This window comes from Idiotropiscis lumnitzeri, chromosome 15 (assembly GCF_059441095.1).
Source record: "Idiotropiscis lumnitzeri isolate Australia: NSW breed Sydney's pygmy pipehorse chromosome 15, RoL_Ilum_1.0, whole genome shotgun sequence".
Lineage (NCBI taxonomy): Eukaryota > Metazoa > Chordata > Actinopteri > Syngnathiformes > Syngnathidae > Idiotropiscis > Idiotropiscis lumnitzeri.
Window position 1 is genome coordinate 2,702,670 of NC_142405.1, and position 17,540 is coordinate 2,720,209.

Here is a 17,540-nt window from a genome sequence, read left to right on the forward strand (position 1 = left end):
TACAAAGGAAGGTCTTCAATTTAATTCGCCACCTGTGGCCAGCTTGAAATATTATCTGAGAAATGAGAACCGTGACCCTGAATACAGAGCGAGAAGGGAACAGGACGGAGACATGGCTTGGCGAAGGGAGAGCCTCTGAGCCCCTCCCCGCGTGCCATGGCTAAATATTTACCCTCCTCCACTGTGCTGTCTGGACGCATCCGCTCAGCCTTCACTCAGCGCCCCGCCGCCCCCATCCGCCGTACTAAGAAGTGGCGAGTGCTGGCATGGTCGCGGCCAAGACTTTCCGCTCAGAGCCAGAAGGTCACGGAACCTGGGAGGAAGTTCTCTTTCAAGGCAGGAAAGAGGGGGGTGGGGGGGCGGAGTCAAATCATTTTCTTGACGTTTTCAAGAGCCCTTTAGATCTCCTCTCACCATCTCGGTGGACTTTTCTGAGTCAGCGTTCCATATTCATCTTTTTTTTTTTTTTTTTTGTCAGAGATTTAATTGCCGCAGCGAAAAAGCTTGGAGAGCAAAAGCAAACGCTTGAGCAACGAGGCACCGAGAGGACCAAGTGGGAGGTCCGCACTCAAACCTGATGGATGCATAAGCGCAAATAATAAGAGGCCTCATTACACCTAACCAGATGATTCCCACGGAGGCAAGCTCGGGATAATAAGTCTCGCGGCAAAGAGACGTAGGGGGCGCTAACAAAGTGATGAACGACCATCGACGAGGAGGACGTTTTGACTTAACACCGCCTTGAACTTGAAAATTGATTTGAAAAGGTGTGTTGAGTTTTAGTGCTGCTAACAAACCGTTGTCAGAAGCTGTTAAGGACACCAAAATAATTATTCATAACTTGGAATTTTTGGGGGACACCACCAATTGCAAGGTGAAACGCAATTTTAGAAGAATTTCAACTCCATCAAGATGTAATGGCGTGGCCTCATTTGATTTATTTAGCGTATTTTCTGAACTGTAGAGCGCCCCTAGTGGTGAAAGAAAAATTCACAGAAAAGCTGAACCGTTGTATTAGTCGCATGGTTCAAAATCTTGGAAAAAAGTAGCGGCTTATAGTTCCAGAAAATATGGTAAATATGTGGTTGGGTAAAGTTTGGTGCTGATTAATTTGTAGAATAAGTGTAAATAGGGTAAAAAAAAAAAGAAAAAGGCTCATTTTCGGCATTGCATATTTGATGGATGTCCGACATTTTGAGGAGTGGCAGGACTTCAGTTTTTAATTTAAAACAATTATTTTTGTCATCTGCATGTTGAGGGTACGTAATGATCACAGAACAGGTTTGCAGAATGCAATCAGAGGAGAATTGCTCTCTTGATGTGAGAAAAGAAGCATGTGGCTCATTAGCCAAGGTTATTTTTTAACCCCTCCGCGGCAAGTAACAGTTGAACGTTTATGATTGCGAGGTGACACCATGTTAAGAAGTAATTGGAACAGCCAGTTTTTCCGACAATAAATAAATTCGGACAAATGTCTGTTGTTTTCCTTACACTAGTAGTTCGAGTTTGGATCTGTTTACAGTTTAAAGTAGTCTCGTGTAAGAAGTCCCTGAGAGAAGCACATTAGGATTTAAAAAAAAAAAAAAAAAAGCAAGCACAAGGTCTTGTCACAGGTGAGAAGAAAGACATTTCCGTCTGACTGTTGTCGTCGCGTTAACAAGAAACCTATTAGACCAATAATGACAAACTTCACAATGATGTTGCATCTATCCCTTCGGGCCTTTCAAATATGATCTCATTAAATACATTCAATAATTATCGAAGCTGCAGAGATGAAACAGTTGTCATCTATAATCGGCACAGTAATAAAAGTTAATGGAATTATCACGCTACATCAGGGGTGGGCAAACTTTTTTGATTGGTTGGCCACAATGGGTTCTAAAATTTGACCGAGGGGCCGGACCAGGAGCAGATGGATGGAGTGTTTTGGTCACCTCACCTCATCGGAGAAAAAAATACATTTAATTTGAAATGAAAGTGAACAAAAGCATTACAACAAAATATCCGTGTTTGAGTATTTAGAAAATAAAACATTAACAAGGATTAGTCTTTTTCTTTTCTTTTTTCAAGTTTGTCGGGCCGGATTAAAACATTAAATGGGCCGCATGTGGCCCCCGGGCCGTAGTTTGCCCACGCCTGCGCTACATCATTGCTGTCATTACGAATACGATTTAAATTCACTTAACAGTCAGTTAGACGAAGAGCGCAATAAAGTCAATTGACGAAAACATCAAGTTGATGGCGCGTTGCTGCGATGTATTCAATTTACGACGGCATTGAACGTCGCAGTAAAAGTGATCTGTTAGGTGAACTCGGGAGTGTGGACGAGCCCCGGCAAGGCAAATGTAACCAATTTATTCACGGGAATAAATGGGCGGTCGGCGAGATGAGGAGGCAAACTGCTGGCGAGTATGAGGCCGACTGCGTGTTCTGGGCTCTGCTTAGATTCTGTCACATTAGCGCTGGCACAGAGGATACGTTGACAGAGAGAGGACATTGCACATTGAGACTGTAGGGCTTTTTCGAAGGCTGGTGGCATCGGGACGGGAGACAAGTGTGTGCGTCCGCATGTATTTGCGTCCGCAGAAGCGCAGGCTCGCCTGTGGAGTGGAACATGTGGACGCCGAGCCACTCTGCAGCCTCGCAGCCCTCGTCATTTCGCATCAATCCACAGCCCCTCAATAGAAATAGGACAGGCGTCCTAAAGCTACGCATTACTAAGAGCAGCAGTGGCATTAAGCGGTGACCCCGAGTCGCTCCGTTTGAAATATGACGACTGCCGCCCGGTGGAATGGAAGCTTCCCTCTCACCCTTTTTGTCACCCTTCGGAACGAGCATTACTTGGGCACACAGGGACGGCAACTCGGCACTCAGGAGATAATAAAATTTCAGCGGGTTGCAAACCAAATGAGTTTTAATCGGTACTTGTACTTTGACCAACCTTGAGAAGGGACCACGGATGGGGGAATCCCCTCCTCCAGTTCCAGGATGACCAGGCTGCACTGAGAATTTTAAATAAACAGCCTTAATGAAAAAACGCCAATAGTAGTGAGGGTGCAAAAATGTCAACGTTAGCCCTCGGAAGTCACAAGCAGAAGAGAATATTTGACTGCGAGGACGACGTAAAGGTGGAGCGTTTCCACTCGGCAGCATTCTCGTTGCCTCCAACAGAAGCTTCACACTTCATTAATGCAACGTCAGTGAAGTGTGAAACCATTATGCGGGAGCAGTGGGACTGGCTGGCGGTATAACTAGGGGTGTAACTAATAACCACCCCACCCCACTCCTACACACCCACACACACACACGGCGAACCCCCCTTGCACCAATCACTTTCTGGAAGCGGAATCTAGTCATTCAAACGGAATCATTATTTAATATATTCAAACAGCTGCGAGGTGTTGTCCCAGTGTCAAATGAGCGGGGGCCCAACAAACAGCTGGCGGGCCATTTTCTTGCCCCGCAGAACTGCTCGCAATTACACTTAAACACGGCGGATGGGATGCACAAGCATGAAGCAAATTTGCTGCAAATCACATACATGAGGAACATCCACACGGCTGTCATGCAACTACTTTGGAAAAAGAAGAGCCTGACTTTGAGCAGAGGAGTACAAGTGTGCTCTACTTCCCCCTAGTGGAAAATCGCAGTATGTCAGGCCCATGCACATCTGTGTTTTATCTAAACGCCTACTTGCACAGGGGAAAGCTAATATTAGGCCTTCAGGGGCCATTTTATGGATATTTCTTTTCCTTTTCTCGTATTCAACTTGTTGGATCGCTGAAACCATACAAAGAGGATGCACAACAGCTCACTTGCATGATACAGAAAAAAATGATAATTTCATGGACGAAATGCGGTGTGTAAAGTGTACTTCTTAATCCTTGTACTATTTTGACTGAGTGTGTTTATTAAAACACATCACAACTGTTTTGAATTGCAACAAAATGCATAATGTCTCTTTTAATATTAAAAGTAACCTATGTCTAAGTTACTTCATTCACTCATCATCAATGACAAAAGTGCAAGTTAGCAATCGGGGACTGGTAGTGGATGATTTTGTGGTGCCAAAAGAACAGTCTTTCACTGCCAGCAGCTCAGTGAATGGAAAACGAATAGCTGCTTATTTTAGGAAATCAACATTTTAATGAAACCGGCATTGGCAGCCTGGTCGTGCTCAAAGCCTGAAAATGAGTGCACAAGTTTGTGTGCGACAATCAAAGTCATCCATTTTCAATCAGCCACTGTTGGGGATTTATGGAATAATCCCAGGAAGACAAGATTTGTAATGAGCACCGATTCCAGTTTTGGATGGAACTGAATTATAATAAGCACAACATAGACATCACAACTATTCACAATTAAAAGGGACCGCAGGTAGTTGCGTAAAAATAGAATCAATGAATATATGGGTGGGCATGAGCATGATGATGTTTTTGATTTTGTTTGTCAGACAAGTATGCTGAAATTTAAAAATGGTCTTTACAATTATCAAAACATGGCACAAACGTGTGCTTAGATTTGAAGCACACAAATCTATGTGTATGAACCATAAATGCCTCGAGCTATGGATGCCAGGACTCTCGAAAAAGTATCATCAGTCATGTTTTGGTGGCTCCTGTCACTGCAGGGCCATTAGAAGTGTTTGCCTCCAAAATAACGCACCTGCTCCCTTGTTATGCAGCAGCTGCATAACACAAAATCTAATGAAAAATAAGATCATAAAGTGTCGTCAGGAGGAAAACGTTCGTATTTGCATTGATGATAGTTGAAACGTGACGTTACCTGTTTGTCAGACACGTCGTTGATGTTGAGACAAAACTCCAACAGGCAATGTTGAATGATACTTTCTCGGGTTGTGTTTTCAAACAGGCATGACGACGGACAGCCGCGTGCCGGTTGAAGGACCTCGAAAAACCAAGATGGCCGCGCCCGTGGCAGACGCCGGGGAGTTCGAAAGTTGGCTAAATGAGCGGCTCGACGCGCTACAAGTGGACCGCGAGGTGTACGGCGCCTACATTTTGGGCGTGCTTCACGAAGAGGAGAGCGACGAGGAGAAACGGGACGCGCTTCAAGGGATTTTATCGGCATTTTTGGTGAGCAAGCTACGCCCTCATGCCGCGCGTAGCCAACACGACAGCTGTTTTTTTGCTCCGCCGAAGTTTATTTATGGAACGCGTCACAGTTACATAAGGGAATCCTCAGCTATGAGACATAAACCACTCGGAAGTGGATTTCCTAAAACAAAACCCGATCCTGCGTTCTTACCTCCCGTGTCACAAACAAAATAACAAACGATACAACTGCCCAATTGACCATATTGTGTTGATACTCAAATGTGCAGGATGAAGAAGACACGCTGGAAGATGTTTGCCAGCAAATCATCAAGCATTGGACGGAGTACTGCAATCGCTCGACAAACAAGCGGGATGCTGGAGATGGTAATTCATAATTAAGTCCATAACACTCACTTGAAGCTTCTCAAAAAGCTGCAGCGTAAACAGTCCTAATATATTTATATCACATCTATATGATATGCATAGCGAGCAGCTGTTTCTGTTATCAGTGGCAGGTAAACACAAGGACAGATTAACATTAAAAAAAATTCATGAAAATTTACACCACCTTCAATGAGAATAATATGAGTGTATTTGTCTCCCCGGCCAGTTGAGGTCCAGGCCATCGCCAGTATGATCGAGAAGCAGGCTCAGATTGTGGTGAAGCAGAAGGAAGTATCAGAGGAGTCCAAGAAACGCAAAGAAGCCCTCCTGGCGCAGTACGCCAATGTTACGGACGAAGAGAAATATCCTTGCTTTAGCAACTTAAAAGGATTCAGTCATTTAGAGTCCGTCTTGTTAACATTTCTGGCCACAAATAATGTCTCCTTTGTTTATTTTTCCACTTCTCTCAGAAATGTGTTTTTAATTGTGTACAGTATTAGGTAACTATATGACTACAAACTTTTGAGAACCACCGTAGCTTTGCCAAAACTTAAATTAGGGTTATTATTGGCATACCAAACTGCACTGCTTTTGGAAACTGGGCTGTTCTATGTTTCACACGGAATTTTAGAGGCAGAGATGATTTGGTTCCCTTGACGGAAACACTGAAGGTGAAGAGGAGGAGTCGCCAAATGGAAATGTTATGCCCGGACAGGACAAGTGTATCCTTTCCAAGTCAATGTCATTTTAAAAACAAATGTTTTTTTTATATGCGGTATAGCACATGTAAATGTTATATGACTTCACAGACTAGTTAGCACACACACAGTGATCTATTTCTTTGTCTTTCACATGTAAAAAAAAAAAAAAGCTTTAGCAGTTAGCTGCTTGTTCAAAGAGGCTGAAATGTGGTAGCCCACCTGGTGATCCCGTGCGCCTCTACGGAGGAAACAAAGCGGATGAAGTGCTTTTCCTGCCTACTGTTCTGTCCTTGACCTCTGTCGGGCGTTAGCCATGTTCAAGAACACCAACGTGGAGGAGGTCCTGAACAGACAAAAGCAAAAGCGGGACCAGGCCCGCGAAGATGCCCAGAAGAAGAAAGAAATGGACAAGATGCAGCGGGAGAAGGACAAACTGGCCAAACAAGACAGGAAGGAGAAAGAGAAAAAGCGCACGCAGAAGGGAGAACGCAAAAGATAAAAGCAGGAAAAAGGACATTGTGTGACGTGGGGAAAGGGAAGGGTTGCCCACACAACTCTTCACTGTTTTTTTTTTTTTTTTGGGAGGGGTTATACTGCGGATGTTTTGTTGATGTGTGCGAGCACTGAAACATAAAAAGTATTCAACTGTTTTTGTTATCAAAACTTAAAATATGATCGCATGCTCTGGTAAAAAGATGTGAGTGAGACTAAGAACAAACACTTTGTTGCATTAAAGTTCTGTCTTTTTGAAGTAAGAAACTTGCACTGATTGCAATTTTTTAATTTTATTTTAAAGGGTCAGTTGTACAAACGTCAAAACTGGACAAACGCTTAAGAACCATTATGACGGTAAATAAGTAAAATACACGAACCAGAACAATCCGAATACAAACGAGCAAGGCACGATCTCGTGTAAAATGTTGTGATTGACTAATGATGACAAGTCGTGACAGTGAACGTGTTTCCCGAAAGACTTGGCTAGCACAACAAACGGCCGTCTCCACAAGATAAAACATTTTCTTTCTATATTTCAATTGTGCCCAGGCAAATCGTGAGCAGGGGCTGACATCCTGCTTTGTGACCGTTCACGGATGGAAGTATGACAATGGCAGTCATTCGAAACCATACGATTGAAATACTTTAAAGGCATTGTAGTTGGTAGAGTGAAAATAACAATTTTAAAGAACACACATATATAATTTAAATTCAGATTTGTTACAGAGGGATTCTAATCAATTTCGGAAGGACCCTTGATTAATGATGACCTCTTTTTCGAACAGTTCATGCACTAAACTACACAACTCAAACTGCGAGATCTTAATTTGCTCTGCAGATCATCACCTTGACTTGAATTAACTAGGTGCTGCATTTAAGCGGCTTTTGTATCATTTGATCAATTCTGTGAATGTTTGTTAGCTGCACTGTGTGTTGCCCCGCCCCATAACAAAATGTAAGATTAGCTCTGCGTGTGTGTGTTTCCTCCCTGTTCACGTCAGCGTGGTCCTCGGACTTCCTGACTTGCATGGGGCCATTCATCAGGAGCGAGCGCCACACGGCTGTACGGAGCTCCCTGTTGGTGTCGGGGCGTTGCTCTGGCCTCCTGACGGGAGTGGGCACGGACATCTGGAGAGCGCACCAAAGGCACGTGCGGAGCTTCGTGGTGGTCACGGCGAGCTCCTTCAGGGCGATGACTGACAGCACGGAGTCTAGGAAGAAGGCGAGGTATCAAAGGATACAGCGGGCCTCACGAAAACTTGAACCAACGTTAGACAACAGTGGAACGTCTAAAGTTGAACCTGATTCATCTCTTATGAAACTTGAACTGTTTATGACGGGTTAAGTTAACATTGTAGCATTCCTAACTGCATGTCGACAAAAAGTCCAAAGAAAATTGCACAAGCGGAGATGATGGGCTGTGATCTTGTGGATGCTTATTTCTCACTTGCCAGCCGCTCAATATTTTGGAATAAATGCTGAATCCTTACGTGATTTGCTGACGTCTCGCTTGAATCCCGTTCAATCAGCTAACGAAGCATTCAACATTTGAGGTTCGACTATACCATAGTGACCATAGTGACCTTACCGTAGTCCTCAGTGAGTGGAGCGCGAAGCCGCTGATGTTTGGACATGTTGGCAAGCTCTTCCCCGCGTCTCGCCTGGACGCACGATAAGGCCTGGTGATGATTGTTCAGCGCCAAGCGAATGGTAGCATGGAGCGGTATGCTGCTCACGTACTCCATTTTAGACAAAAGCCAATCCACCTGTGAAACATATCATTTGATAACCCACATAGGAGTTGTTTTGTAGTCTGACATTTCTCCAGTAGATGTCGCTAAGTATCTCACGCTGGCCTGTTCCCTCCTCTGGTTAAAGATGTGACAGTCGAGTCGGGTGGGGTTGAGCGGAAGTCCGGGTGGATATGACGGCGGCGGCGGTGTCCATTCACCTGGAAATGTTTGGGTGAGGTTGACCTCAATCTGAAATGAAGAGCCAATCGAAATGGGAGAAAAATATTGATGGAAAGGCACGATATCCGGTTAAGACATTTACAGTGTGGAACCTGAATTCAGAGCAGAGCATTTCTCTATTATTGCAAAGTCACGGCCCACTTTTATCAAAGTTAAGCGCAATAAAGAACTTTTTTTCCCTCAAAATAGCCTCTAAAAGCACACACATGGATCATTTTAACCTTTAACTATTTATTATAGTGATTAAATGCAAAACTCTCTTAGCTTTTGCCCTCTTCGTACCTCAAGCACCCCAGTGTAACCAGTAACACCAGTTAGGCAAGCCTACCTTCTTCCTCTCCCCTTCGAGGTAGCCTAACTGCTCACAGCATTCATCCAGTTGGAGGTAAAACTGGATCACAAGACCCTCTGGATTCTTTTGCAGTGAAGCATCCAGAGCTGAGTCTTGACAAGGGCCCCCTCCATTGTGGACCTTTGCGCCCTTGAGATGACTGTACAATGCCGTGGCCCCGTTCACGGTCGTCACAGCAGGTGGAGTCATCCCAGGAGAAGCGCTTCCATGAGACTTGAGAGGCAGTTGGGTGAACCTTCTGGGGTTACTGTCGAAATGAGCGGGTGGTATGAACGGTTGCACGTTCCCCATGATGTTTTCTCCATTGAATCTGTCCGCGTCGCCCACGCGGTCAACGTGAGGTCTCCTGTGTGTCACTGCCGCACAAGCGGGGGGTTGTGGCCTCTCTTCAAAAAAGCTGGACGTCTTTTTCATTTCCTTCTGGATCAGTGATTTCATCTTGTACTGGCCCTGCTTGGAGCGGGGAATGGAGTACTGGTTTCTATTTGGAATGTCATGATATTGATTTGGGGGATTTAAATACACTGAAACGGGCCTTTGCAGGGAGTAGTCGGCAAATTCATTGCAGATGCCCGACATGTCTTGAACGTCCTTATGCTTAAATGCTGGTTTGACATCTCGGTCCCAAAATCCTCCCCCGAGCTGTTTTTCGCGCACCGTTGGTATTGTACGGCTGGGGAATTTCCGTTGCTCAAGCATGCTATCTTCAGGGTATTCTGTCTTCCTTTCTACATTTGGAAAACATCCATAACGTTCTTGACTAGAGTCATCAGCTAAGAGAGACTGCAAACCACTAACCAGTTGATTCATGTGTTCCAACATGTCTAGCTCATTATCACAAATTGGTTTTTCACTCGTCGCGCTCTCGTAATGATCCAACAGTGGCCCGCTCATCTTGTTTTGAAGCTGGAAGCTGATTTGAGGAAAGTTGTTAACGGGCCAATGATTTGCTGAGTGCAAATCTGCTGACAGGTCGTAGTTGCTCTCCTGTGTCTGTGGTGGGAAGTGGTTCGCAGGTATGGGAATGGGAAGAACTGATGGCAATCTTTTTGGGTGCCTGGCAAAGCCATCTCTGTCTCCATTAGGAACACGACTATGCCAGGGCGGATTAGCTGAAATGCCACTGAGCATCAGAAGGAACTGCTCATTTTTGGACAGCACTTGTGATTGGATGAAATCCTCACTGGGAATATCATAGTAAGGAAGTGTATCCTCTGGTTGAACTTGAGAATGCTGTAAAAAGTCTTCGCTCAAAATCTTGGGACACCAAAGACCGTTGGAAATAAATGGGTTGCTAAAAGAAATCAGAATTTCATTTGGCTTGTTATCAATCAAATAAAGCTGAAGACAAATTGTTCAACAAGGCAAGAATAAGCACCTCATATATTGCAATTCAAAGAAAAAAATTATGACTTATTATTTGCTCTTTTTTTTCATTTGTTAATAAAAGTTCTACAATAATGGATTAATTTAATTGCATGGATTATTGTAATAGTGCAGTCGAAAACAATCCCAAAAGCCTTTGGGTTACATACCCCCTATTGTAGAATTCATTCTGGATAGCATCACCTTCATCCAAAATACTGGACACCAAACAAAGCAGATCAAGCTCCTTCTCAATTTCATTTTTGTCAATGTTTTTCCTTGAAAAGGGAAGAAAGATGTTACAAAAATATTCAACACTTTTTTTTAATATGTAAAACATAATACCTGCACTTAATGCTAGTCAATGCACAATTCCCGAGTTCATAGGGATCACTGTAAGCATTGGGAGACCAGAGCTTGAACTCCGCCACTCCTTCTTCCTTAGGACTAAAACTTGGCTCCGAAACTGACTTATTTCCACCATCACCATTGACACTAGCCTGAAACAAGAACACATGGGGAATTTACAGCACCACGAATCAGTATTCTTTCAATCTGACCATTTTCTGTTTTAAGATGACACTTTTTTAAAATAGTTGTCATCCCTTAATGGGTATTAAATGAATATTTTCGCATTGTTCTACAATTTGACACTATAAGTGCTACTAAGTAGTAGTAATCATGCAGTCACTTTTTTTCGCTAGTACTAATCTGCATTCCAATTGGTTTCCCAGGTCAAATTGGGAATGGTGGGCATTCATGTCTAAATCAAACCATTTTTATTGTAAAGACAACGTATCTGAAGTCATTGGAGTGTATGTACAGTGTGCGCGTTACATGTGAATGCTTACCTGGCCGTAAAACGAGGAGGAGAAAAACTCGTCAGATGCCATTTTGAAACTTTGAACGCCGCCTTGAACTTGCCTCTTTATTATGTTCCTAATCGATCACAACACACGAGACTGAATGTCATTAACTCAGTTAACATTGTTAACATCATTGTTGGGTTTGGCAGACATATTTTTTTCCAATTACGCGTATGACGGCGAATTCAAGGCCTGCCATTTTGGCTGACTTTTGGCGATTTAAAAAGGGATACGGCGCCCTTGGCTCTCAATTTTCGTGCCATAATAGGAATAGCTAACATCGCGAAAGAAACTTTTTTAACTAACCTTAAGTGAGCCTACCTCAAAACTTTTGCAACATCGATTTATGGAGACGTCGTCAACTTCTAATAACCGACCCTGGCCCCCTCCGCCATCGGGTAAAATGTCCTCGTGCTTCATTGGTCAAGCCTGACGTCCAATTAGCATAAAGCTGACGCTAATGAGCATAGCAACATACACTGAGCTACGCCCCTTTTTGGAGACGTTCTCATTACTTATTGATACATTAAGGACTGTATCCACGCGCAACTTAAATAAAATTAAATATATATATATATATATATATACTTATATATTAATAACTACAAAGAGATTGTATACAGACTTATATTCTTATTATACCCAACTGGTTTTCTCATAACATTATTTGGCTTGGTCAGTTGTTTATTTGAATGGCTCACTTTTGACACACCAATAATTTGTCCGGAAATAATAAATATAATTAATACATATTTTTTAAAAACTGTCTGTTATTAACTATTGATGACGTATCCAGAGAACATGCTGTGAACACTAGATGGGGACCTCATCCTCCTCATCCACGCAAAGGCAAACTCGTAAATCTGGTTGGGCTGCGGAATCCAGCTGTTGTATCAAGTTGCATGAGAAAGCTTCGTTTTCCCGTGGTGTTCTTCAAAATAAAAGTATGGAACTTTTCCAATCTCTTGAAACGTCGCCTTACCCATCTCTTAGTCGTTATATAAGTGAGTATCACCACCATAATCAATTTAAAAACCCAGACTGACAACATTGGCGTTTATTTTTGTCACAGTAAATGTCAAGCGATGCCTATTTTCGCAAAAGTGGTCGCCTTGCCTTTATGTTGAACGTATATACCGGATTTGCTATTTCTCGTTAAAGTGACATAACAGTTTTGGGAGAATATGAGTTTGGGAAAAGAAAAGTTAGCCAGCAGCGCTCCAAGAAGAGAGCAAACACAAAGAAGACGACGCTCGCGTTGAATGATCAGCCTGTACAACTTTTTATATCACGAACCCCGCTTGCTTAACACTCTTCATTTAATTCTCAGACTAAAGTTGCTGTCAGTGAAACTTGGAGAGATGATTTTCTGGGGGACTTGGTCTGTTCTTCTCTTGCTGCCCGTGGTGGTATCAGCTCAGTATCAAGGAGACAACGGAATTGTAATCCCGGAGCATGGATTCTGCCAACCGATCTCCATACCTCTGTGCACGGATATCGCCTACAACCAAACCATCATGCCCAACTTAGTGGGCCACTACAACCAGGAGGACGCAGGGCTGGAGGTGCACCAATTCTACCCGCTAGTGAAGGTACAGTGCTCCCCGGAGTTGAAATTCTTCCTGTGCTCCATGTACGCACCGGTTTGCACGGTCCTGGAGAAGGCCATCCCGCCTTGCAGGTCCATCTGCGAGCGGGCCAAGCAAGGCTGCGAAGCTCTCATGAACAAGTTTGGCTTCCAATGGCCCGACCGACTCCGCTGCGAGAACTTCCCCGTGCTGGGCGACGGTCAGATCTGCGTGGGACAGAACGACTCGACCGCCGCCACCGTCCCACCCTTGCCCGTCCCAGGCACCAAAGGGGTCGACAGGACCTTCCGTTGCCCCGCTGCGCTGGTGGTGCCTCCCTACTTAAACTACATGTTCCTGAAGGAGAAGGACTGCGCCGCTCCATGCGAGCCGGCCCGGGGTGGCGGGTACATGTTTTTCACCGACAAAGAGATCCAATTCTCACGCATCTGGATTCTGGTCTGGTCGGTCCTGTGCTGCGCGTCCACCTTATTCACGGTCACCACTTATTTGGTGGACATGCAGCGTTTCAGATACCCCGAGAGGCCCATCATCTTCCTGTCGGGCTGCTACACCATGGTCTCCATCGCTTACATCGCCGGCTTCTTCCTGGGCGACAAAGTGGTGTGTAATGAGAGCTTCAATCCAGAGGGCTATAAGACGATCGTCCAGGGCACCAAGAAGGAAGGCTGCACCATCCTCTTCATGATGCTCTACTTCTTCAGCATGGCCAGCTCCATCTGGTGGGTCATCCTGTCCCTCACCTGGTTCCTGGCGGCGGGGATGAAGTGGGGCCACGAGGCTATCGAGGCCCACTCCCAGTACTTCCACCTGGCGGCGTGGGCGGTGCCAGCCGTCAAAACCATCAGCATCCTGGCCATCGGGCAGATCGAGGGCGACGTGTTGAGCGGCGTGTGCTTCGTCAGCCTTAGCAACCTGGACCCCCTGCGAGGTTTCGTCCTGGCGCCGCTTTTCATCTACCTCTTCATCGGGACTTCCTTCCTCCTGGCCGGCTTCGTGTCGCTCTTCCGCATACGCACCATCATGAAGCACGACGGCACCAAGACGGAGAAGCTGGAGCGCCTCATGGTGCGCATCGGCGTCTTCAGCGTGCTCTACACCGTGCCCGCCACCATCGTGATCGCATGCTTCTTCTACGAGCAGGCCTTCCGCCCGCACTGGGAGCGCAGCTGGGTCAGCCACAGCTGCAGGAGCCTGGCTATCCCGTGCCCGGCGCAGACGGGGCCCCGCATGACGCCGGACTTCACCGTCTACATGATCAAGTATCTGATGACGCTCATTGTGGGCATCACGTCTGGTTTCTGGATCTGGTCCGGGAAAACGCTGCATTCCTGGCACAAGTTCTACACCCGACTGACAAACGGCAAACATGGAGAGACCACCGTGTAGGATGAAGGGCCAGCCGCAAGCTTTTGGACAGACTGATTTGCATTTTTCATGGCGGCACGTTCTTCAGCATTCCGAGCCGCGAAGCTAAAAAAGCGTTTGGCTTTTGACCAAGCAGCGAGCTGGATTAATGAGGCCCGAACGGGACAGGCGGACTGAACAGACGCACAACAAACATGGCCGACGTCGCCGTGTGCTGAAATGCTCACCTCCTCTTCTCCCCCCCCCTGCCTCCTTTTCCTCCTCCTTGGCTCCACGATCCAGCAGCCGGGACAAGAACATACAGAGCATTTCACGTGTAATTAAATCCAAGTGTAAATAGTAATTGTAAAAACATGAAATTTTATATATTTGTATTTAAAAAAATATATGCTTCTGCTTAAATGTCAGTGCACCTGTTTCTCTTTTGCACTGCAGCAAAACCAAATAGATCTGCTCCTCCCTTTAAAAAAAAATGCTATAATAATAACATTTGCAGCAGTGATTGGATTTTTTTTCTGTAAAAATAAATAAATAAATAAATAAATACCCCAAATCGGCGTGAAATAACTGTCAGCAAAATTGTATAAATGGCCCACTTGACTTTATTACCATATGTAGTCACTTTTTATGGAAGCTACTAAATACTTTTGAGTAGTTATGCAACTAACATAAATGATCCTATTTTATTTGGCCTTCAAAATTTGGGCCGGAATAATTGCGAATCCAAATTGCTAGCTTGATGCCACACATTCATACATCCTGTTTTCCCGCTTTTTATTTCTCTTTACATCCCGTGAGATAGGCTCGTTCGACAACAACGACATCGCTAAGTGGAGATCTCATCTCCGACTTGTATTTCAAATGCGGGCGGAGAGGAAGCGTCATTCAGCGGCGTCATGTCAAGCGGACATTGAACGTGGCGCAACTTGTCTCTGCGGGCTAGTAAAATAGCGTCATGCCTCACAGCTATACATAATATAAACATCAGCGTGGCGACGACAAAACTGAAAGAAAATCCTTCATTGTTGCGATGTGTTGAGAACATGATGAGACTATAATTATACGCTGCTGCCGAATTGCTAATCAAAACGTATGAATTCTTGACAACTTGCTAGCTTGGGCTCTTGTCACATGTATAATATCCATTTTTAGAATGTCAATAGTTCAGCTGTCGAGCAAGAATAATCAAAGTTGTTGTGTAAATTTAGGATTTTGTCCAAAAAGGAGTGGAATTGAATATGTGCTAACCGCTAATGTAACAATTTCCATGACATCACGTCAGCCATATTTTTGGAATACTTGTCGTGTGTTTGATACATGTTACGTTTTTTTTTTTTTGTGCAGCTTCCTACTAAATTGTCTCGAGATCACGTCAAACCAAAAATATGTGTCAATCCAAATGTGCAGATTAAACACGTACTTGTCAAACCGAATGGGTCATGTCGTGTGTTCCTCCATGTCTTGTCTTCTTTAGTGATGAAACACAATCTTGGCGGACGAGTTCACAAGGCGGCAATGTTGTTTTCGCACTAAGCTTTTGATCGCCAAAGGCAATGGAACCTGCGCGAGTGTAATTTGGACCCTTTGCAATTATTGTTAGCATTTTTAGAATGAAATCATCCAGCGGAAGTCATCTGAAGTGAAGTGAATGCAATTATAAAAGCCAAAATAACTTGACAGCCAATATTTTAGGTAACGTCATCACCATGAAGAGAAGATTTTTAGTGGATAAAAAAAAAAACTAGCACAAAGTTAAGCTAACCTCTTTAAATAAAGGAAAAATGTGCTATTAGCTAGTCATTTTCATGCTAGCCGTTAGCATAGTTTTAACATAAGCATCTATTCTGTCAAATACATGTTCTAGTTTGTAATTCATATTTAAATAATATTATTGCTCAGAGCGGCGGCACGGCGGATGAGTGGTTAGCTCACCTGTCACAGTTTTTAGATTGACTGTTCGAATCCGGTTTAGTTTAGTTCTCGGTGTGCCAGTGAGTTTTTCTCCCAAATTGTAAAACATGCTTCTTACATGAATTGAAGACTCATTCTCAGGTTCTGAATGTTTTTATTTGTTCTTTTGCGGAAGACTTTTGGGCGGGCTTTCGACATTAGGTTCCAGCATATTTTAATTGTTAAAATGAGACATAGCGGATATGGGAAATTCCATCAGAGTGGCAATCAGAAACAAAATAATTCCTGTGGCTTGCTTTTTTCCCCCAAAAGTGATTTTGAATGATCTTGCAATCTGTGAGAACGTCACCTCTCCAAATGGTGGCTCGCCTCACACATAACACCACCAAGTGGGAAAAAAAAGAAAAGTGAAAAAAAAACACCCCCTTTTGTTCGAGAGGCCGCGGTTAAAACAACACAGGGATCATCTGGCGAGAAACGCCTGCGCCATCGGATAGGCGTGAAAGTGTTCCCGCCTGCCTGCCTGCCTGTTTGTTGGAAGGAATATAAAAAGGGAAAAAAAACAAGGTGGTTTCAGCGTTACTTCTCCGCTGCCAAGCTGGAATCCCCCAAGCTGTGCTCCTCAGCTCCAATGGATGCATCTCATGCGCTGATGTCATGAAGGCCAAGAGTGTGCGTGTGCGTGTGTGCGTGTGTGTGTGTGTGTCTATTTGGCTGCTGGGGAGGGAGAGCTGGGAAGCTGATCCTCTCGCCTCGCAGGCAGGGAGGCTTCAGGGGCTCCAAATGTACCATTGTGTGCGCGCATGTAATCATATTAGTTTACTGGGAGGCTTCAGCGTTTTCTATACGCTCTCCTGTGACCTGGCGGACAAGAACTTCTTTCTTGTCTTCTTATCGCCTATCTGGACTTGGCTACAGATGGGCTTGAACAACAGACAGTTACAGTTGATGAAAGGGAGGGGGGGGGGCATAAATCGACCTGTGCCTCTCTTTCTCACTGTCTATTCTAGCCCTATCACCCCCCCCCCCCCTCGTTCTCACCCCCCCCCCCCCCTCCTGCGCCCTCCTTTCCTCTTCTCTCCGCTCAAATGAATGGAGGGAATGTGAGTGAGTCAGTGGAGCGGCGCTAGGCCTCGGCCTCCAGTGACAGACAGTCTCCAGTGCGCTGCTCACTTCAAAGTGCTGCTGAAACCTGACTAGCTCCTTGTAAACACTGCCGCCTGGCCCCCAAAGCCGCCCCCCCACACACACACCCCCCTGCCTCCCCCTCCACTTCCTGCGCTTAACTCAACTTAATGGCTGGCTTGTTTGGCTTTGCACCCAAGCAGAGAGGCGAGCGAGGGAGAAAGGCTCCGAGAGGACGGCGAGAGGGATTGTTTCGGGGCGGGTTTGGAGAGTCTGATGGAAAAACCTGCGTTTGCGCTCAACGTGGAATGAGAGCACGCCCCTGGTCACATCCCAATTTTTTTTTACGTTAAC

General features: G+C 44.9%; 4 protein-coding genes across 5 annotated transcripts in view; 2 read left to right on the forward strand and 2 right to left on the reverse strand.

Moving 5' to 3' along the window:
* Window positions 1–290, reverse strand: part of LOC148322164 (uncharacterized) — a 101,426-nt gene extending 101,136 nt beyond the window's left edge. The window contains exon 1 of the mRNA XM_088317605.1: window positions 173–290. The gene's annotated coding sequence lies outside the window, so the exon portion shown is untranslated. The remainder of the gene's footprint in view (window positions 1–172) is intronic.
* Window positions 291–4,623: 4,333 nt separating this feature from the next.
* Window positions 4,624–6,917, forward strand: ccdc43 (coiled-coil domain containing 43). Of its 2 annotated transcripts, XM_088317609.1 has the most exons (6): window positions 4,624–4,745; window positions 4,873–5,096; window positions 5,345–5,441; window positions 5,668–5,803; window positions 6,108–6,163; window positions 6,454–6,917. In XM_088317609.1, exons 2-6 carry the CDS (start codon window positions 4,875–4,877, stop codon window positions 6,639–6,641), a joined length of 699 nt encoding a protein of 232 aa, XP_088173735.1. In that variant the 5' UTR covers window positions 4,624–4,745; window positions 4,873–4,874; the 3' UTR covers window positions 6,642–6,917. The 2 variants fall into 2 exon arrangements, with proteins under 2 accessions (XP_088173735.1, XP_088173734.1); XM_088317608.1 differs by lacking the exon at window positions 4,624–4,745 and having other exon boundaries at window positions 4,774–5,096.
* On the reverse strand, window positions 6,912–11,606 carry meioc (meiosis specific with coiled-coil domain). Its single transcript, XM_088317604.1, has 8 exons — window positions 11,515–11,606; window positions 11,179–11,266; window positions 10,673–10,827; window positions 10,498–10,605; window positions 8,939–10,256; window positions 8,488–8,619; window positions 8,226–8,403; window positions 6,912–7,848 (listed from the first exon to the last, which is right to left on the reverse strand). The coding sequence occupies exons 2-8, from the start codon at window positions 11,218–11,220 to the stop codon at window positions 7,499–7,501; spliced, it is 2,283 nt and encodes a 760-aa protein (XP_088173730.1). The 5' UTR covers window positions 11,221–11,266; window positions 11,515–11,606; the 3' UTR covers window positions 6,912–7,498.
* A 797-nt stretch (window positions 11,607–12,403) lies between these two features.
* Window positions 12,404–15,569, forward strand: fzd2 (frizzled class receptor 2). Its single transcript, XM_088317479.1, has one exon. The coding sequence runs from the start codon at window positions 12,456–12,458 to the stop codon at window positions 14,169–14,171; it is 1,716 nt and encodes a 571-aa protein (XP_088173605.1). The 5' UTR covers window positions 12,404–12,455; the 3' UTR covers window positions 14,172–15,569.
* The last annotated feature ends 1,971 nt before the right edge of the window (window positions 15,570–17,540 follow it).

What these genes read in the sequence shown, in the direction of transcription:
- meioc (XM_088317604.1), bottom strand. Translation starts at nt 11,220, where the DNA reads ATGGCATCTGACGAGTTTTTCTCCTCCTCGTTTTACGGCCAG. An exon ending in TTGACTAGCATTAAGTGCAG is followed by an intron (nt 10,606 to 10,672) that starts GTATTATGTTTT and finishes TCCCTTTTCAAG; the next exon opens with GAAAAACATTGACAAAAATG. An exon ending in TCCACTCACTGAGGACTACG is followed by an intron (nt 7,849 to 8,225) that starts GTAAGGTCACTA and finishes CCTTCTTCCTAG; the next exon opens with ACTCCGTGCTGTCAGTCATC.
- fzd2 (XM_088317479.1), top strand. Translation starts at nt 12,456, where the DNA reads ATGATCAGCCTGTACAACTTTTTATATCACGAACCCCGCTTGCTTAAC.
- ccdc43 (XM_088317609.1), top strand. Translation starts at nt 4,875, where the DNA reads ATGACGACGGACAGCCGCGTGCCGGTTGAAGGACCTCGAAAAACCAAG. An exon ending in CAAGCGGGATGCTGGAGATG is followed by an intron (nt 5,442 to 5,667) that starts GTAATTCATAAT and finishes CTCCCCGGCCAG; the next exon opens with TTGAGGTCCAGGCCATCGCC. An exon ending in AATGTTACGGACGAAGAGAA is followed by an intron (nt 5,804 to 6,107) that starts ATATCCTTGCTT and finishes TGACGGAAACAC; the next exon opens with TGAAGGTGAAGAGGAGGAGT.